The sequence below is a fragment of the Neopsephotus bourkii genome, unplaced genomic scaffold, assembly GCF_033783945.1.
Source record: "Neopsephotus bourkii isolate Nb327-2 ecotype Australia unplaced genomic scaffold, CSIRO-AGI_Nbou_v1 NB_1749, whole genome shotgun sequence".
In the NCBI taxonomy this organism is placed as follows: Eukaryota; Metazoa; Chordata; class Aves; order Psittaciformes; family Psittacidae; genus Neopsephotus; species Neopsephotus bourkii.
In genome coordinates this window covers 4,836,867-4,858,552 of record NW_026902223.1, presented here as the reverse complement: position 1 = coordinate 4,858,552, position 21,686 = coordinate 4,836,867, and the positions used below count along the sequence as shown (strand labels likewise).

General features: G+C 42.7%; 1 protein-coding gene across 1 annotated transcript; it reads right to left on the bottom strand.

The window, feature by feature from the left end:
* Positions 1-4,123: 4,123 nt before the first annotated feature.
* MMD (monocyte to macrophage differentiation associated) lies at positions 4,124-21,447 on the bottom strand. Its single transcript, XM_061377274.1, has 7 exons — positions 21,193-21,447; positions 15,048-15,129; positions 9,029-9,189; positions 8,134-8,208; positions 7,659-7,760; positions 7,123-7,192; positions 4,124-6,403 (listed from the first exon to the last, which is right to left on the bottom strand). Exons 1-7 carry the CDS (start codon positions 21,219-21,221, stop codon positions 6,203-6,205), a joined length of 720 nt encoding a protein of 239 aa, XP_061233258.1. The 5' UTR covers positions 21,222-21,447; the 3' UTR covers positions 4,124-6,202.
* Between the last annotated feature and the right edge of the window lie 239 nt (positions 21,448-21,686).

Sequence of the window (21,686 nt, the reverse complement as noted above, 5' to 3'; positions counted from 1 at the left end):
AAGGCACCAGGGATTAGGGGACAAACGCAGCCTCACCCCATCAGCAGCCCCAATTTTAATTGAAGATATGGAACCAGCCCCACCTTTAGGCAGCAATAACAGCCAAGTTTCACCTGGGACTGATGAAACCAGCCGTAGGTGATTTCTGATAAAGGCTTGAACTCAGCCACCTCATTCCTCTCACCTGTGTTTCAGTCTCTGATCAACCTCTCCACCTCTGCAGCCTTCAGCCAAGACACCTCCACCTGCTCAGCCCCGAGGCTTTGTCTCAGCCCTGGAACCTGCACCCACAGTGCACATGAGCTGGTCCCCATTATCGAGGCCTTGCTCCCATTTCCTTTCCTGCCCAGTCCTTCAGGAGCATCCCTCCTTCCAGGATGATGCTGTGCCCAGGAGGGGCTGACTTCTCTTCCACAAAGTTTTCCCTCTTGGCTCTCTGCTGGTTTCAGGGGTACTGCCTGCCCCAGGTTCCCTGTCCCACTCTCCTGGACCCAGGAATACAGCTCCTGCTCCCCACTCTCCTCCCTTTTGCACTGTCACTACATTTCCCAGGTCCCTGTTACATCAGCAGGAAAACAGTGCCTGAAGCCGCTCTGGAACACCGGCTGGCTCTGTTAAATGAGGCGGCTGCAAAGAAAGACTGAAGGGATTGAGTCTGAATCCAGGGGAGAAAAAAGCAAGGCAAGAAGTGAGTCTCGAGCTACACAAAAGCTGCCTGTAAAGGCTCTTCTGTGTGCCCACTGCAGACAGGACAAGGAGTAACGGGCTTGAATTACAGCAAAGAAAATACTGCTCAGACAGCAGAAAACTTCTCAGAGGGCAGAGGGTGGAACACTGAAATAAACTGCCTGGGAGGATTGTGAAATCCCCATTGTTAGAGGCTTTACACAACGCGTTGGACAAGCACATCGGGAATGATAGGCAGAGCTGGGCCTGCCTGCAGGCAGAGGATGGGGCTAAAAATACCTCAGAGCCCCTGGAGCTTTATTTTCAGTGGTTTAGCAGAAGGTTGATTAAAGCCCCCAGCGCCACCATCTGCTTCAAGAAGAAAGGCATTTCCATTCAAACATGCTTTCATATGAAGAGGTATTAAAAAACATAAACCCCGTATTCTCTTCCTAAACTAACCCTCAGCTTCCCAAATGCATGGGTTTCGAGTTGAGAAGATGGCAGAGACTCCACAACAGCAATGTTCAAACCTTTATGGTGCTCCTACATCACTGCTGTTTGAATCCAGGTGTCCCGCGGGTTCCCCGACGTCGGGAGTGCTGTGGGTTGGGTTCCAGTGTTCTGACCTCCTGAGTAATGACAGCTCTGCATCCAAACATCCTGCGGGCCCTCTGAACGTCCTGCTGGAGACAAGGCTCAGTCAGCAGCTGCCCATGCCACAGAACCACACTTTGTGGCTGGTCACTGCTCACCACTCCTCTGTGTCACTTCTGGAAGCACACAACACACCAGACAGCGAGGAGGCGGCTGCAGGAGCGGACACCACTGGTTCAGTAGGTCTCTACCAATGGCTTTCCACCTACATGAAGATTTAAGGGGGACTCTGAAAGGCACCTGAAGGATCTGGACACCCAAATCCACTGCCAGCAGGGCTCACGCTGCTAAGCAACAGAGACATCTGACTCTATCCTTCTGAGAGCATGCTAGCCTCATTACAGTCAATGATGTAACTTCTGTTACAAAACTGCTGCTGCCTTCTCTGCTAGACCTCTGCAAGAGGATTCTGGTTCCCCAGTTTACCCTTAGCAGCAAGTGCCCTGGTTCCTTGAAGGAAACAAGCATTGCCACCCTTACTGCTTGTGGTCAGGCTCACCGCAGACAGGAGGAGGGTGCCTGGTGTGAAAGCAGACACCCAGCTCAGTAACAGAACATCGGCCCACTTCAAAATACCACCCAAAGAGGAACCTGAATGCTCCTTCTTACAGAAGCCAGCGCTTTCCTGAGAGGTTGGACCTGTAAGAAGGAACTGCTCCATTAGTTCTGACTGCGTGTGTATGGATGTGCTGAATTTCCAAGACAAGGCAAAGAAGGTCCAAAACCTGAGCAGCCTGGCACAGGGTTACCTCTACACTACTGGTGTGCCATGGATGGCCAGCACCACTTCCGCCAGCACCACTCTAACACCAAAGCATCCAAATGCTTCCAAATAGTCACCAGTGAACACTTCAAGTGTCCCCTGGGCATTCCCTTTCCAGTCTGGGACAGTGAATTTATTCAAATGATGAATGAAACCCTTTCAAACAGCAGAATGACAGCGAGCAGCCTCTGGCTGTTGACAATCAACAGTGCAAGCCACAGGCCACCAACCTGCTCAGCGCTACAGGGAAGGCAAAGGGCTGGAAGCGCCCGCAGTGGAGCCTTGACATCCCCATCATTCCTTTGTTAACTATTTTTAGCTGTAATCTTGTGACATCTATTGATGGTGAAAGCAATTAGCAGAGACTGACTAAAAATAGCAAAGCACAGAGAAAAGACTTAGTCAAGCACATGATGTGAACATGACAGCCTTATCCTCCAGAGGAATCATAGGGCTGAATACACCACACACCTAAATAAGGAATTGTGTAGGGGTCCTGAGCATGAGGGGCATTTAAGCAAGAGGTTTAATAGGAAAAAGTCTGTGAAAGTTTAACTTGCTCATTCCAGCCCCTGACACACACATTGCACCAAGCAGCAGCTCTACACATGCTACACCACCTGTATGATTTACACAAGGCACGTATCAGCATGGAAGAGTTCAGTTACCAGCTGTGAAAGTCATGTAAAGTCCCATACTGCAATTCATGACCTGCCACAGCGACCACCCTGAGCCTCAGGAGCACGTTACTCCATCCAGCCAACACTGTGCAACTGCTAGGCTGTGGAACAACCAGAACCCTGCCTGCATGCCTGACCGAGGCTTGGTGCTTCAATTCAGGCAGAAAACCAATTAGAACAAACCTGTGTAACATGCGCATTAAAAGCAAGTGCCTTCTCTGTCTGATCTGGGATTTAGCTTTTTTACGTTTTGGTAAAGCAACTGATGCAAAGGGTCCATGAAGGACCCCGTTTTCACACCACAGCTCCCTGTGGTTTGGACACAGTAACCATGTTTGGACACTCAAGCCTCCTTTGAAAGGACTTCACTACTTCCCTAGAACTGGGAGACAGTAGTACAGTTTCTTACCATAATCACAAGCAATTCAGAGGGCTCTGGGGAAAGACAGAACCGGAAAAGCAGCCTGCTTGTATGACTTCTTTTGTTAGCAGACAGAAAAGAGGCAATTATTGTCTTTGTGTATATCTGTATATTAATGCTGTTGAATAAAAAATTAATACAACTCAAAGCGCGCTCTATAATAAACACTTAAATAAATCCCTTCAGATAACTGAATTATTTTTTAGATGAACACAATAAATCATGTTAGAAAAATACAGCCTAAAAGTGATGGGACTGAGCGCACGTGGTAAAGTACCTGTTGTCTCCTAGGCATCCTCCAGAAAAGTCCATCTGCAAAACACATTATCACTGCTTCAGACTCAGTGTTGTACTTCCAAAATGCAGAAGCATAGAAAATACAGGAGCAAGTGCTTTAAAAACACTTGCTTCAGAAGACAAAGAAATCCCATCTCTGCTACTGCAGCAAACATTGCTGGGAAAAGCATTGCTGCTGCTCCTGGAAGCAATCCACCTGGAGAGCTGGAATTAGGGGCGGGGGGAATAAGTAAATAAGTCTTTCTGACATACTTGTTTTCCACACAGAAATGCATTTTTAATTCAGCTCACATGTATTTTATGTGATGATGCTGCTACAGGGATAGGAGCATAACTATGTATTTTAGTGCTATACCATTGAAAAACCCCAGAACTTATACAATGGTATAAGAGAAGTGATCCATATCAGCAAACGTAAAAGCAGCAGGTTCCCAATATTGACCAAATTTAGACGTATTTTTCAATACCACAAATGGAGTAACTTGGGCTGTAACCTTTCCTACTGCTTTTATTCTGAAGATGGATGAGGGCCATTGGTTCAGCTCTGGATCTCTCATGTCAGGAGTAGCAAGTCAGCCCCTTAGTTTCCTGCGTAAGTGTTGGGGGGGCAAAAGAACAACCACTGAGGATACAAGAGTGTCCAAATTGCACAAAATGTTTATTGTTAGTCTGGTACATTCAGTATCGTATTGACTAGAACACAGTAATTCAAAATACTTTTGGCGAATTGAAATCTTTAAAAACCATTTCAAATACTCCAAAAAAGCAATGCCATGAAAAATTAACTTAAACCAAACATATTCAAGCAATAGTTTCACTTCTGACTACAGAAACCCCTTACATGTATTTCAGTGGTTTTAACAGTACTGCATTTAAACAAAATAGATGAACTCACAAAAAGTGGAAAGTATTAAAATAGACACAATGTTAAAAAACTGAGGCATCCAGATGTGCGAGTGTTGTACTAGGAATCACCTGCCCAGATGTTCCATCAGTTCTCTTTCGGGGCAGTCAATTAGTCTGCTGTGGTGGTGCAATTTCTCCTATGCCAACACCATCCAGCAGCTCTTCAATGCCTTGATTTTAAAGTTTGTCCCTCTTGTAAATTCTGTATACAAATGTGTGTGCTCTAAAATATACAACCCACTGGCAAACCCAGGTGCAGTATTAAATGGTACCTTGAAAACCATCCCTATCTTGCTACTCATTGTTTGCAGACAGGCAATATCCAGAACAAAATCTGAAAAAGGCAACACATTTTGGTTTTGCTTTTAAATACTGACATGAAAAACTGAGTAAATTAGAAAAAGGATAAAGTCAATCTTAATATAAGACATTCATTATATAGTGGGACAGGATACAATTATTGGACAACCAGTATTACAGTGACTCTTCTACAGCTGGTCATTTAATGCACATGTTCTACAATCATGATTTGCTACCACATTTGCTTTTCCTGTACAGAAAGACATCAACACAATTAGCGACCAGTTTTGCTCTATGTAACATCTCAGAGTGACAAGTGACACCGCATCAGGTTCTTCAAGCTCTCCCCCCTGAAAGGCTGTGCTTGTGATGAACCAGTAACCATGACTCAAAGTGGTCAGCAACTGCTCTATAGCTGCTGCTCTGAGCAGGATCTCCCAACAGAATAACCCCAGCAGAAGCTGGTGGGAATGGGTTCTGTTGGACAATTTAAATCCCTTTGAAAATCCAAGCCTTATTATTACAGCACCAATACCTGTATATCTATCCTGAAGAAATGACTGACTCTGGTTTGGCTGTTAGCTGTTCACCTTCCTTAATTCTGCCAACCCTTCCTAAGTCAGCTTTCATCCAAGCTGCTGCCTGGCTGGGCAGCACGGTGTGGAACTGGGAATCTGGAGAAGAAAAATCACATTAACTATTCCTTTTGAAGCACTTCATTTCCATCACTAATAAAGCCAAATTAAAGTGCCGTTGAAGTGGTACTACAGATGAGCAGGATGCTATCATGTTAAAAATTAGCAGAATCACATTTAGATTTTAGTTTGTAAAAGTGGTTATTACAATTACACCTGTAATACAACCTTTGGAAGAGGTACAACGTTTGCTTGTCAGTACAGTGTGCGGAATGTAACCATTTCTTGCAAGATTTTGCAACATGAGGAACTGCATAGATGACACTTGTGTGGTTTCAGTTCAAGAAGTGTAATTTCAAAGTTTACCAAAAACACAGAAAGTTTCTATAAAAGTCACATTATACCAAGAGAATGGGTGGTAAAAGTAGATTATCTGTCCGTGATTCATGTTTAATACATGACTAGTGGAAAGGTGATAGAAACCAATTGCAAATCCAGAGTTACATTTTCACTCTTGCACTGACTTCACCTTTTGAATCACTAATTTAGAAAAATCCACGTAGTTAAAAATTGTAAAATTAAACTAGAATACAAAATTTATTTGTAAACATCAGGTAGCCAGTTCTGTTAATGTGGAATGGACTCTTGGTACTGCAGTACAGTATCTTGGTTATCGACAGCACTTGCCATCTGATGGGCAATTGCAGGACACACACGACATCAGTTCACAGTAATTGTGTTCAGAGAACTACCAAAGTCAGTGCAGTTTTTCTGTGCAATTTTCCAATCTCCCCCCAAATTCCTTAAGTCAAATAATACTGTTACAGAGGCCAAATGCAGACTATTTTTTATATATATATATATCTCTATATATATCTCATAAGTGACGAATTATGTCTGCAGGACTTCTGTAAAGGTACTTCCAAATGGCATAGTAATGAACAGCAGCTGCTGTGGCCACAAATATGTGCCAGATGGCATGGGCAAACGGGATGACTCCATCGCTCTTGAAGAACACCACACCCAGACAATAGATCAAGCCTCCCCAGGCAACCTCCTGAAGTCCATCGGTGTTGCTCTGTCAATTGACAAGGACAGATTAGGGATAGGGTATAGAGAAGGAAAAGGGTATTTTATATACAAAATACAAAGTGATTTCCTCCCCAAGAGAAGAAAGCTGGCTGTTATAGCTCAGAACATCTTGCATATGACAGATGGACAAGTGAGAAAACAAGTATATTTAGATTATATTTTGTGAAATATGTAATATATCAGCGCACTATAGAAGTAATAGTGGGGTAGCTTGAGAATTATGACAAGCTTGATGTTTTGCTTCATGCTCACTACCAGAGCAGTCAAACACAGATAAAGAAAACCACATTACTGTGTGTAAGGGTGCCTTTAATGCAATTCCTACTAGTTGGAGGAAGCATCCAGAAAGGTTTTGGCATACCAGAAGGTACTTCACATCCACACCGTTTTTACTCAAATGGAAATAACTGAATTGTAGATCCAATATCCTTTCAGAAGTGTCTCGGAAGTGAAGTCTGACACCTAAACTCTTTATCTAGAACCTGCAGCCCAGACTGAAGCAAACAAGGTAGCACTTCAACTGAAATGTAAACTATAAACCCAGAATGCAATGGACTATATTTGGTTCTTCTGCAGAGAGAAGATTCACAATTATGGCAGACTAAAATTAACATCTTTTCAGATAAAAGAGACCTGCAATGGAACTTAAGCTAGTTATAAAAGGAAAGTCTGTGTGTTTGTAACGTTAATAGTCACATTCCTTACCATGGATGTCACTACCAGAGCAGGAGAAAATCCCATCGCTAGATAGAAAAAGAGTTCAACGATCTTATACCTAAAAAGGAAGGACTGGAGTCATTTAAGGAGGTGTACAAGAGGAGGAACATAAATTTTATGTTAGCATGGGTCCCTTTAACTATTCAAAAAGCTTTCTATGCAGATAGATAACCAAAAATGTAGTATTTATCTGTGCATTTTACAATTACAGCCAATACCTTCTTCTCTAAATACTGCCCAGATGCATTCAATTGCATTAAGTACTAGTGAGAATAAAACATTGAGACAACTTGTATTCTTTTGTTTGACAAGAACATGAATAGCTCATCTCCAAAACAAGAAAGCAGGGTCTTGCTCCCTGAGGACAAGTAGTGAAAGCAGCTCAAGAATTCAGACCTGAACTCAAGGACTCACCTCACAACAAAACCAAGAAGGCTGGATAAGAACACTCATAAAGCAAGAAGTCCCCACCCTTCAATTTTTAAGCTTTCAGTTTAAGCTTAAATGCAAATAATAATTCTTACTTTTCATGGTAGAGAAATACATAAATGGTTCCTCCAGCAGCCATCAGCCAGATAAACCAACGCATGTGAGACGCTAGAGGTCCAAGTTCACGTAGATTTAACCTGGAGGTACAAAGATTTCAAGAGACAAAAGTGATGAACAAAGGGACCATAGTGACAAAAGAGGAGTAGGGCTTGATAAAAATAAATATTCACAACTATAACATAGGCACGATCGGGGAGAAGACACTTGGACATTCTATACAGAGAGGAAGAAGGTGTATCTGTATTAATGTGAGGGAAGTATGGATGCGGAATATAGATAAATTACTTTCTGTTCAGCAAAACCCAGGAGATGACATTATGTAGCATTTTGCAATGCGGAATGTAGTCAACTGTATCTAAGCAGATAGCTCTAGATTTTGGAAAGCCACAACAATAAACTCTTTATATTGGAAAAAGCTTTAATTCTGAAGCTGCGCTTCAGGTTTCTTACCATGGTGCATACGATGCTGCAATGAAGACATAGATCATCATTCTGTCACACATGTGAAAGCAATGCTCCATTGTCCTGGTAAGAGAGAACAAGTCACCAAGTTAGATTTTTGAAAGGTTTTTTGTATTATACCACACATGCATACAATTTTGTATTATATCCCTGACACACTTTGGAATTACTTTAGGGAAAATACCATCAGCTCCATAAGCTCTTAAAACCATTTGTTGGACTGTTCAGCTGACAGGAGGCTCTAAGTGGAAGATGCAAGGAGATGAGCACTCTTACATTTGTCTTCCCTTCTCCACCCCAACATACATCCTGCTCTCTGGCAAGGAGGCAAAAAGCTGGCACATCAACTCTGCCTAATGCAGAAGCTGTTACTATTCAGTGACCACTGGTTAAATCCAATTTATGGCCCAGAATTATACAGGAATCTTAATGGGACCAAAAATATAAACATAAGTAATCATGAAAGAAAATCCCATCTTAGTTCTGCTGCTGCTGCCTTGCTCCCCAGGAGGCTCCCTGCCAGTTAGCTGTGTATGGTATTATAATTCTCTTGGCAAACTCTCTGTTCCTCAAAGTATTCAAGCATGCCATAGTCCCAGACAGTGTTCTCATTTCTGCAGTGGGATCATATTCACTGTGCATTTAGATAATGTTTTTCCCATCCAAATACTGGACTAAGAGCCACTAGGGCCTAGAAAAACAGCAGACATTGAAGCTCATTTGTGCAAGAGCTTGGCTCACCATTTCTTCCAACAGAATCAAGGGTGGTTTTTGCATGATTCAGTACACCATACCACTCCAGCCTTCTTTAAAGCCATCAACACAGTGGAAAACCCATCACAGGACATGAAAATAAAACACCTCCTACATCTTACTGTGATACCTTAAGTGACTCTTTTTCCAGGAAACGATATGAAATACTGTGGAGACAATGAAGAGCGCACAGAGCCCCACGCCGTACATCCATGCTGTTATCTTTTCCCATCGATCATCAGAGAGCCGGTGGAGAAGGGCACTGCCCACAATTGCAGGAACAATGAGGAACTAAGGAAACAAAAGGCCACTGTTCAGTCTTTTCTGGCAGCCAGCACAGTACCACCCACAGTACAGCACCAGCAGGGCAGAGACAACTGCAGCGTGCCTAGTAAGACTGTACACATCCGACAATGGGCGATGTGCTCTGAACCAGAGCAAGTTTCTCCTTTAGTTGGGTGTTGACACATAAGCATCAAGACTTCACCAATGCCTCAGACATCCATGTTATACCTGTTTGTGACAAACTTCTCCTCATGTGGTATTAGGTTAGGTTGCTAGCTCCTCTAGCCATGAAAAATGAGACGAAAGACTCTGCCACATCTTAATAGTGGGTTTATTTTCACATTCTGCTTTGTGTTTTGACCTTACTCTAGGCTTGACCCTAAACCACCTTTTGTGCATAAAGGCAGAGCATGGGACAGACCAAAATAAACTTAAATCCCAAATGAAGAAACAAATCATCTACAAGTATGAGGTTAAGAGAATTAAGCAAAAGCTTTGCAGAACTTGGGGTTCAGATATCATAACTAAACTAACTGCAAACTTCTTTTGTTAATAGATTCTACGCAGATGTTCTTTTAACGCAGTGTATCCAAGTCTGTTCTCCTTACCAGCTCCCTCTCAAGCAGCTTTAATTCAGATCTTCCAAAGCAACCACTGTTAGAACATCATGATGGAATTAGCATGCTCATATGACATATCTAAGAAGTAGGCTTCAGGCTTCATATACATTTACAGAATACCCCCTTTCCAGAGTAAATTGCATCAGGTACCTTTGCCTCATTTAGAAAAAAAGCTAACTAGGAAGAAGGTGGGGGGAAAAGGCATGGCCAACAAGTATTTTAAGAGAAGAACCTGCTGGCTCAGACATTTCTACCTGTTTCTTTCCACTACCAACACATATCTTCGTATCTTTGTCAGCCTTCTAAGTTAAAAACACCACACAAGTTCCCTTTCAGCCCTATGGTGTATCTTAAGATGCTGAATTGTGAATAACCTTCATAGGTTAAATTCTTCATAGTTAAACCCAAGTCCCACATGCTAAACAATAATGCTTAGACAAATCTGCAGCTCTGCTTTGCATGGTTTGATAGCTCAGAGGGCAGAATTCTGGTCTAGCCTGCACTGTCTTTGCCCTTTATCTGCGTAAGGGCTAGAAGAAACTGAGGTTCTGATCACAGCTACAGTGCAGAACATGCAGAGTACTCCGTTAATTCAGAGTTGTAAAAAAACCCCAAACAACTGAAGGTGTCTTTTACTTCTGGCTTTTGAAGCATATGAACTGTAGCTTCATTACTCTGTTTTCTTCCTCTTTGAAAAACTGAGTGCATTTATACCAGCAGGTATAGAGCCATGCAAGTGAAAAGTACGGTATTCCTCTATCCACAGCACTTGGATCAGAGGTGAAAATACTTTCTGAGTTTCTGTAACGAGACTATGGAAGTTGACCTCATGCACTCTCAGGACAAAAATAGCCTGCCAGCCTGGCTTCTCATTTATCACGAACCATGAATTTCCATCTACATATCCTGGACAGCCCCCAGATTCAGGAAAGGTTAAAGTGTTTCACTCCTCAGGGGATTACTCACTCCTGGTTTCCACATATGACATACAGTTTAAAGAGTAGCTGAAGCCCTTGAGACAGCAAGGGACTGATTAGCTGTGGCAGTTGTTTCATTTAGCTTTTGCAGGAGACAGGAGGATACTGAGCTCCAGAAATAGCTTTTTAGCCCTGATTCTTTAAGCTGCGCAGTCAGGCTGTATCCATGTTCATCAGATTCCTTCCCAATTTCTAGTGCAAATTCCAGTTTTGACTGAACTAACTGAAAGGTTTCAGAGAGATTATGCACCCACAAGTATCATGAACACAAGTACTGGGTAAAACAGCAAATCCTTACTAATTCCCTACTAAAAGCCTGGGCATAAGCTGCTCAAAGATTTTGCCTGGAGCTCTGGCTGAGACCATTTTATAGGAAGGAAGGCCACTTTGGAAACCAGGTATTACACAGGACAGCTTGCCTTTCTTACACAGGTATCCCAGCTTTTTTCTAATCTACCACAGTAAGTATTTCACAACTTAAGCTATAATGTGTAATGCTCAAATGGGCCAACACAGACTTTGATGTCAATCACGCTTTCCAGTAATTATTGTATATAAAGTTATAGGATTAAAACAAATAATCAGTCTTCTTTGCATCTTCATAATGAAGAATGCAGCTACAAATAAGTATGTGAATGAAGACCTGAATTAATCTCTTTTTTGCTTTGTCTTCTCACGGGCAACAGCACTATACTACCATAAGAAGGATTTACTGTTTTTTCTAAGCATTCTATTTGGAAACACTTCTCCCTCTGTACCCAATATGCATCATGAGAGCAGTTAGACTAAACAAGAGATGTTTTATTACTCTTTTTCTGACTAAAAATAGCTAGATTAAAGACAAAATCCAGAAATGATACCCTGCTGTTCCAGCCAACTGGAAAAGGGTTCTTCAGATACTAACGTCATAACACATAACATATGCTACAATGGACTTCATTATATCTAACATCCATCTTACAAGATAAATGTAACACTTTAATCAACAAAATAAGGCAGATTTTTCCATGTTCATTCAAAAAAAAAAAAAATCAGTCTCTAGTGCAAGAAGTGCATTTTGGTCTTCAGAATGGAGGAGCAAACAATCAGTCCCTTAAAATGAGAGGTATTCAATCAAAGAGTAAGAACTAACAGAATGCGAGTGTGACTGCAGCCACTGCAAAAAGCCTTAAGGCACAAAGAAAGATGCTGAAAGGTGCTAAATCTTCTACCTATCTGGGGTTGCTTGGGATACTGGTACATTGGTCTGTATTTTACTCTATTCTTTCTGTATTTCTGCAGACAATCTCTCCCACTGAGAGGTTTAAAAACCTGTTAAAATTGTGCTTTTGTACATAACTTAGTCATGAATGTTATTTTCTTTGCGCACAGGCTGTGCACGTCATGCAGACAGCAACAACTGGCGATGCACAAGCCACCCTTGCAAAGCATGGTGTTATTGTTGCAATGGTGTCATGCTTGTAATGGAGTTACTGTTGCAATCTCGTGTGCCTTTCATTGAGAAACACTAACACAGAGATGTTCCTCACACTTCCTCTTGGGAAAGGAAGACAATGGAATGATCAACAAGGCAGCCAAAAGCACATGTGACTCTCAGAAGGAGCCATGAAGGACTGTGTCCATCTCAAGCTGCCCACTCCAGAGTGCAGTCCTGAAGCCAAGTTTCCCTACTCACCAGTTTTCTCTTCCCAAATCAGAAGATGAGCATGGCAGAGTGGGAAATGAACCACCTATTTGTGTTGGTCAATACACAGACAGCAGAGAAACTGCTCTTATCAGTCAGGTAGAACAGAGACTTTTCCAACACAAGAGTCTTTCTGAAACCTGATGAGCCCTTCTCCTATGCTCAAATGGCCTACTAAGTGCTCCAGGCCTCATTTTTGGAATATTTATACTTCTTGTTTTTTCCATGCACTGCACAAACCAAGACTGGAATTTAGAGACTGTAACTTACGTTAAGAATAGTTCCTCCTTTTAAGGCAGTTGGAAGAAACTTAGAGCAGTATAAAGCAAGCTGTGCCTGAATTCTGAGGGTTTAATACAGCAGAGCTTATCTTTTGTCTGATAAACCTTAGGTATGCTAGAAAGTTTCATTGTGAAAGATCTATCCCTCCCCTTAGATTTACCTTACCTTACAACTCAAATTCATAGAACTCCTGCTTCTCTCACACACTGTTTCCTTCCTGTTCTTCTAAACACAGCAAGCAGCCTTTTCTGTCTCTGTATTCAGCTGCTTAACTGCCCTTCCTCTCTCCTGGTGTCTAAAGACAAGTCAGTGCTTCATTTAAAGCTAAAAAAGTCAAGACATTTTAAACAGCCTTACTAATTAGAAATTTGAAGATGCTTTTACTATGCTACACAAACCTACCTTTCAAGCATTGTACCAAAAAGATATGCATGGGGTTATGTATCCCCATTTACGGTTCAGGAGGTTTTGGTTGGTTGGTTTTGGGGGGTTTGGTTTTTAAGCAGCTGCATAAACTGTATATTTTTAAGTCAAAACCCAGACCGGATAGCTACTGAGGATACAGCCACACTCATAAAATGCAAGCTGTCTACTTCCTGAAGCATGACTAAAGCTTTAGCAGGGGTTCTCCATGTATTTTTCAAACTGTTCTGTAAAAATTACATCAATCTCAAATGGAAAACTCATGCTGTAATCTAGTGGCAAAGACCTGACTATCTAACACTGAGTAAACCAATCTGTAACACAGGGGTGAAGCAAGCATGCCCCACAGCTTTTTCTGTATAATCCACTGTGCTTTCCCAGATCAGACTCCTATTTCAAGGTTTAAATTTTGATTAAAAGTTATTTATGACACACAATTGTATTTAAGGAGTAACAATCCCTCTTTTATACCACGCTATCTTCTTCCAATGGGTATGCCAACATTGCATATCCCCAAGGCGTTAACAGCTCATGGGAGGTTTTAGCACATAGCTTGGCTGTTCAGAAAGCAATTAGACAGCTTCACCAGCAACTGGAGCATACCAGAAAATACTGATAGGACACCTTGGCTGCAGCCTACTGCTAACAGCCAGGAATAAGACATGCCTGTTTTCCAACTAGATGAAGGCTAGAATTGCTAAGGAGTTCAGCAACTTCTGCCAGGTATTTTGAAATCTAACTTTTTGCCCAGAGTAAACAAGATTTGTACAAGGATTATGAGATAAACTACATATTTGTGCTAACTAACAGAATGTTGCTTCATTCCCTAGACAAATAAGCATATATTTACATAATGCTGTACATGAGACCCTTGGCTTACAAAACACTTAAGCTTCAATTACCTTTTCTATATGTAAACCAAGGTGATCTTGTTTTTACCAGCAACACTGAGCCATATGTTGGTTATTTAAACATAAAGGGTCCTTAAGAGCAGAGCTCCTTCTAGAACTGAAGAGTCCTGTGCACTACCTTGAGCATTCCTATCTGTAGCTCACTCAGACACACTGGAGATAAGAGACTAAGGACAAAGTCAAACATACTTCAGATGTTTGGAGTTAAACAAGGGGCTGAGGAGAAGCACAAGCTGCTTTTATAAAAGGGCAAATGCTATCTTGAAGAACAAACAAACACATTTTTAAGTCCTGTTCGAAGTGCCAGACAGCAAATTAAACTTCCTAATTACAAAAGAAAAAAAGGGCGGGGGGGGGGGGGAACGGGACGGACCAACATGACTGCTTTCCGTATTCTGTCTATATCATATATTCAAATCTAGTATGGGTCCTAGATAAGGGCAGAGTAAGGTTTTTAGTAGGGCTGTCAGCATTATTATTGCCTCTTTCAAAATAGCAGGCACCTCAAAGAATCAGCTCATAGATATAAAGCATAAGAACTAAGCTGTTCCTGGTCTTCTAGCTAACATCCACACGGTAGTCTTAGGAAGCCTTCTACTTCTAACATGAATAAATCTTACAGTTGCAGAACATGATTTGCACAGTATTATGTCAGCACAGTACTGGGAAATCTGCCTTGCAAGACTAACTTGCACAGGCCTGTGTTCACTTTACCATAGTCATCCTTTGACTGGGACAGAGGAAAAACATCTACTTAAGACATGCAACTTACTTGGGTGAAAAGGAGTCTTATGAAGCATCTGGAGCTCCTAGAGATTCAGAACAGGGACTAGTGATTACCAACCATCTAATTAGCATTATGGCTTCCGGACTGTTATACACCCAGGCAAAAGCAAGCATTTAGCCATCCAAACCCACAACAATTTACCAAAACAGCTGGTTTAAACAAGAAAGGAAATGTACTTACTGCATGTGTGTAACAGTTCGCAGCATGTTCATAGCAAGTGGGTTTGTAGCGGCTGTTTGCTGGAGCTGGGTGGTTCATGAACCTGTTGAATGATGAAGAGGATGTATTTTTATGCAAGTTAATAAACCATCTCTTTGGAGTATCATGGAGGAATACCTCCAACCTAGTCATGTTAAAAATCATTAAGTATAGACATGTTAAAAGTAACTTACTTAAACTGTAAGATCTCTTAACAGAAACGTACATTAAATACATTTCTGTGTTCGCCTGTCACAATGGATCATTATCTTTAGCCAAGTCTTTGCATACAGAAGTCAGACCCCTCTTTTCTGAAAGCTTGGTTGAGGAATCCACTGTTTCCTATCTAAATTACATAATATGGGTTCAAATTACTCTCGAAATATGGACTTTATAACTGCCAAGGGTTACTCTTTGTCCTGGGTTCAACCACAATACTCTTTAAAGAAGTTCCTGAAAGTAGAGCAGTATTCCAGTATAACACCTTGGAATAAACCAACTCCAACACTGACTTTTCAATTCCTACAGCAAGCAATAGTCACGTTTGGAGCATTAGATGGTTCAGTTTTTCTTGGCTAATGCTATCTTCTGCTTCTAATAAGATCAAGGTTCGCAGGGATGAAAGGAGACTCTAATGGTTAACTCCAAAGAGGAAAAGTTTCAAGAGGCTTACCATAAACGTCTACTTTTTTCCTCTAAGAATTTTCAAATATTACCCAACAATCACACCAAACACGGCCTATGCAAGGCAAAGGGAATCTGATGAAACCTGAGAAAGCTTTGGACGAACTTGCCAACACAAACACCACCTTTAACTGTCCCCAAAAAACAAACACTTGTTTCCGTGAGACTACACAGTTTAAATCTGCGCATAAAAACCTCTGTAAGACAGCACACATACATACAACCAGACAGCCAAATCAAAGCCATGAGCTACTGCATCTACATCACCATGCACGCTATCCCAGCACAGCCTACCATCATACAAAAGTGATTCTCTTCCACTAATAAATTCCGGTTTACTGCAGACTATTAGAAAACCAGGCACTGACAATTAGTCAGGTATCAAACAAGCCAGGAACAGCTTCACAAGAAATAGAGGACACGCCTGTGTGCTCAGCACTGAGAGCAGCTAGCTGTATAGAAAGAGCTTGTTAGACAAACTTTGGCCTTCCCCCATGGCCCTCCTGGTTTAAGTTAAACCCAGTCCTATTTTTATGACACCCATAAAATACTGGCCAATTTCAAATCGCGACAAAAACAACCAAACCCAAACCAGCCAACCAGAATCTTACACTTCGAGTCAGCAGTTCCAGATTTCTGGGATACCAGACACTTGGTTCTCTTGACTGATGTATTAAGTGGTTTATTTGTAAACCTTTTCTTTTCTAAACTGATATATGAAAATTTAACAGCTTTTATAAAACAATAGTGCCATGGTATATCTTCAAATTGTGGCAATTTCAAAAAACAGTTTTAACTGTTACTAATACATAGAATAAGAAAAATGTGTAATTTCATCCCCAGCCCATCAGTAGAAATGGCTGTCAGCAAGTGAACAATTCCGTGAGAGTTAATATATTGTTAAAAACTGGCAAGTCTTTGTCAGTGGCAATGACACCTTGCTCTCATCTCCAAGAGGATAATGACAGCGCACTCGTATACATTTGGAAACTGATTTTGTTGCCCAGTGCATGCAGGTCTTCAACAGCTGCTGAAGCCCATCTCAGCATCCTCTAAACATGGAACATTCAGTTACTCAGTTCTGATTCCAAGTTAGGAAATCACTGTGAAATAAAAGCATCTGTTGGCTCACTTGAGTGACCAGGATTAGGCTGCCCTTGTCCCACTCCATAAATCCAGAGCCATGGGAAACCTTTCCCTGATGACATCTAGAATTTTATTATGTTTCTCCAAAGGCCATGGTGGTACTTTGGAAGTATCACAAGACGTAAAAAATAGTAATAAATAAATAATAAAAGGCATAAGTTTATCCTTAATATGAGCTTTATCATTTCTCTTGTTCCAAACTTCTACGCAAGATATTATTATAATCTAAAAATCTATAAATACTTGAAGGCAGCCTGCTGATGGGACCGTCCATTATCCACTAGAGGACTACTTCTGATATTTTTTACTTTTCATTCATATTTATTTGGTAGAAAAGATACAACAGAGCCCGGGATAATGTTAGATTTCAGATAGAATTATGAACAAATACTTCAGAAAAGTCCATTTATTACTAGGGCCTCTTATCTTCACTGATTTAAAGACACTGTTATTAACAGTAAAACAGAACAGAGACATGAACAAAGCTATCCTTTCTCTGTTATCTACGGTTGGGGCTTTCCCCCTTTCTTTGTGCCAGCACAGGAATCATGCAAAGGGTCATTCACCTGTGTGGTAACTTCAGGCTGGAAAATAGACAAGGACCTGGCTTCAGAAGACTTGACACAAAACATTTCAAGCTTTTCTTTCTTTTTAATTATTATCTATGTTAGTTCTGATTATTTAAAACAACAGCAACAAATGGTTGTTGAACAGAAAGTTCTACTGGACTCCCACCGCAGCTGAAACCTGCTTTTCTTCCAGTAGAGAGTCCTAGTAGAGCACCACCATTAGCAATGCTTTACCCATCCCCTTCACCTGCATGTTTATGCTAACACCAGCACCAATACTGTGTTTGGTTTGGGCAGCAGAGGAAGTGTTAGACTCTACTTCTTACTTAAAGAAAAGGATCTCGCAACACCCCAGTACCTAACTTTGATGGACACTTGACATACCTGAACCTGTCCTTTCTGAAGGGTATCAACGACAAGACCCAAACTGCAAATGCTAGAGCACATGTGCTCAGGTCACTACTTGCAGCTGTTTTCAGTAAAGCAGAAATTCAGGGTTTTTTTCCCCATGCCTTTTTATAACACTATTTATAAAAGTTACCAGAAACAACTTTAGAGGAAGGGTCATTTAAAAAGTAGCTGAATAGGGCAATAATTCCAGGCAATGCTTCTCTTGCATTTGTTTCCTTTCCAGTTTGACAGTTGGTGTTTAATGTCTTAAGAAACAGACCTGAAGTTTGAAAGTAGCTGCTTTGTGATACTACGCTGAAGTAAGCATCAAACCCAGGAACAATTAGTTTGACACACACTGTTAAAAGTCAGTCACACACTCCTGTATGTATGATATTGCAATATGAAGGGAGAAGAATTTGGTTGCAGATTTATTCAGTCTAGAGGCAAAAACTGTTCTGTTCTTTCTTAAATATAAATAAATTAATAAAACTCACACCACCACCAACAATGGATGCTTTTTGTTTTCTGCCACATGAATGCTGCAACACAGAGACATTGTTTTTCTTCCTCTCTACAGGTCAACTTTGCCTCTTCTGGAAAAGATAATTGTGAGGAATATAATCTCACCTTCCTAAAAGTGGAAATTTGATATACAACCTTCAGGTGCTGTTTACCCTTAAATAAAGGCTCTCTATAACACAACCATTAAGACTATTATCAAATGCAGGAGAAGATCCCATTGAACTAGACTATAGTTTACAGGAAACATCTTTAAGCAAAGCCTTTAGATTCTCTAACAGATCTCTAATGTATTCTTTAATAGGAGCTCCAGTGAAAACTGGAGTGATTTAATCAGGGGATATGCAGCATTACATCACAAGAACACAGAAATATGTCTCCATTTAAGATACTTAGAATCCAAGACCTCTAAGGATAAATTATTAACTCCTGCAGTATCAGAATATGAAATTTCCAAATCAAACAGACTAATAACACTGGCGCAGAATGCTTTTGCACTGAACCGAGTTACAAGATCATTGTCACAATTTAAATGCATTCCTAAAGCTTAAGGTCTACTTGAAGCCAAGGAGGCCCAAGCTTCATCATTTCACAGCACACAACAACCTCTGATGAGCACATTCCCAATTTAAGCAGAAAAGGGGTACTGAGAAAGACATACAGCTATTTAAAACAGGAAAGAAAAACATCATACCTCTCCCTTTATACTACTTGAATGTAGATCTTGAAACACTTCAGATATTTACAATGCTAAACATACGGACCAGTCCATTCTCTGTGAGACCCCTGATCTCCAGTTCCTATTCATTTCCAAGGAGCAGACACCGTACGTTTCATAGTGATTCCAGCAAGCAGGAGGAAAATCTGAGGTCTCTTAATGCTTTGTCTTTACATGCAACCCAGCTTAGAAAAATAAATGATAAAATCCCAAATCTATTGTACATGTGTGTCTGGAATTTGTCTGCTATCACAGCTTATACCCCAAACTGCAGAACAGAAAAGCACTTTCAGATCTTGCCTTATTCTTGAGTCCCATCTGCTGAATTAGTTATTCTTTTAAGCATGTCAGTAAAAACTGCAAGCACTGATAATAGCCTCAAAGATCTGGATTTTCTAGACTTTTTAGGAAGTCCATTTCCTTTGTACAGCTCAAAAGGACTCGTACTTCCTTTTACCAGCTTAAAAGCACATTACCCTTTTTTGTATCTCTTTTTCTTGTGCTTTCCAGCAGCAGGAGAGGCCATTTAGAGGTAATAAACCACAAATAACAGCATATGAGGAACTGCAACAAGGCAGTGATAACTCCACAAAACCGGCAGCAGGAGCATACATTAAATGGGGTTACATATTCAGTCACTGAAGCAATTTTTATGTTACCTAGGCTCTTTGTTTTAGAGAGGAAGAAACAAAGCCAAAAAAAATCACAAGCATGTCAAATAGATCAGTGCAACATTTTCATGATGACCATTTAGGTAAGATCAGGAAAAGAAACAAATAGGTTTATGAAAAGCTTGCTTTCTTTGACGAAATTGGCAGATATCCCCTATTTACAACTTCAGTCCACTCAGTTAAAAATAGAGCCATATTCCTCAGGACTAGCACCTTCCTTCCTGGATTACAAAACATCTATCTGTGGTTTGTAACTGTTCACATAATCTTTGCTATCTCCGAACAACTGAGTCACAGAAATAACTCAGATCTGCACAGCAGCAGACCACTTCTTTGGAAATATCAGTGAAATCACATGCTGCGTAAAGGTTCATGTACTTGCAGCAGGATACTCAAGATAAAATGAAATCTGCAATACTCTAAGAATCCATTAACAATTGCGGTATCATACATAGATTAGGTCATGGAAAAAAGTGTCTGTGCATCTCGCTGACCTCCCCAAAGACTCCTCAGCCTTCTGGTAAGTACAAAAGGCAAAACGTCAAGTGAAGAGTGTGGAGCGAACACAAGTCACACAAGATGCTGCAGCACATCTGAGCTCAGGGCCAAGGTATCAGCCAACACAGTAGCCTAGGTGCGGGCTAGTACCAGGTCTGACCCCATTCACATCCTTCTCTCTTTCAACTTTATTTCCTTTTTAATACTTAGGCTTTGGTTTCTTGATCAAGTTGGCGAAAGGAGAGCAACGCAACCCTACAGCAGCATACCCAGTCTTCTCTGGGAGCTAGGCTCAACAGTTACCGGCCTTGCACCTGGACTTTGCGCAGTTCAGTACCTAAAGCCCACATCCATCCATGTTTACCCGAGAACCCGGATCCCACTGCTACCCAACCACCCGCCGTGAAACCAGCAGCATCTTCAGCCTTCCCTGAGCGACACCTTAACGAAGAGCTCCAGCGCTGTGCTGAGGGGCGCGGAGGGGCCGGGGCAGCCCTGCCATGCCCAGCCCGGGCTCTCACGCCCAGCCCTGCTCGGGAGCCACAGGTCGGGCTCCGCGGGCGGCGCGGCGGGGCCGGGGATGTGACAGGGCCGGATGCGTGAACCTTCACCCATTTAAACTGGGGGAAGAAAGACAAAATCATACACAAAGAGCAACCCCGCAGAGCCCTTACTCACACCCCGCACACCGCGCTGGGGCGGCCCTGTTCTTCCCACCCAGCACCGGCGATGCTCCAGGGACCGGCGCCTCAGCGCGGTATCGGGCGTGTGAACGAGACCTCGGATACCCATGGCCCAGCCCTCACACGACCCCGAGCCGCGGAGCGCCCGGCCGGCCGCGGAGGGAGCGCGGGGGGCTCCCATCGCCCAGAGCAGCCGCGGGGAGCGGGGCAGCACGGCCCCGCCGCCAAGGGAAGGGGGGACCTCACCTCCTGAACCTCTCCTGGAGCCGCCGCATGGGTCCGGGCCGCCCGCCCCAGCCGGGCGGCGGGCAGGGGGTCGGGACGGGAGGCTGCGGGCGGCTCCTGAGGCGGCGAGGGCCGGAGTCCGGGCCCTCATTGGCGTGCGAGCCCCCGCGGCGCGCAGCGACGGCCGGCGCCGTCCGTCGGGAGGTGCGGGAGCCGCGCGGGCGGCTGCGGGCGGCCGCTTTAACCGGCCTCTGGGCTGCTCTCAGCCCGCCCGGCCCGCGCTTCCCTCCGCCCCTGCCCGCCTACAGCGGCTGGGCCCGCCCCCGCCGCACCGCGGCAATGGCGGAGGGCGCGGGGGGGATGGAGGCGCCCCGGAGCGGGGTCGCCCTGAGGGGTCCCGGCTGAGCCGGTGTCCGGAGTCGGCCTGGAAGGCAGCAGCAGCATCAGCAGCATCAATGTCGGAGGCTCCGGGCTTCCTGAGCGCGGCGGCTGCAGCTCATCCCCGCAGCGCTGGG

Excerpts from the sequence above, each read along its gene's own strand:
- MMD (XM_061377274.1), bottom strand. The coding sequence starts at position 21,221 with ATGCGGCGGCTCCAGGAGAGGTTCAGGAG. Across the intron at positions 9,190-15,047 it reads CGAACTGTTACACACATGCA|TTCCTCATTGTTCCTGCAAT; the intron begins GTAAGTACATTT and ends TTGTTTCCTTAG. Across the intron at positions 7,761-8,133 it reads GCAGCATCGTATGCACCATG|GTTAAATCTACGTGAACTTG; the intron begins GTAAGAAACCTG and ends TTGTACCTCCAG.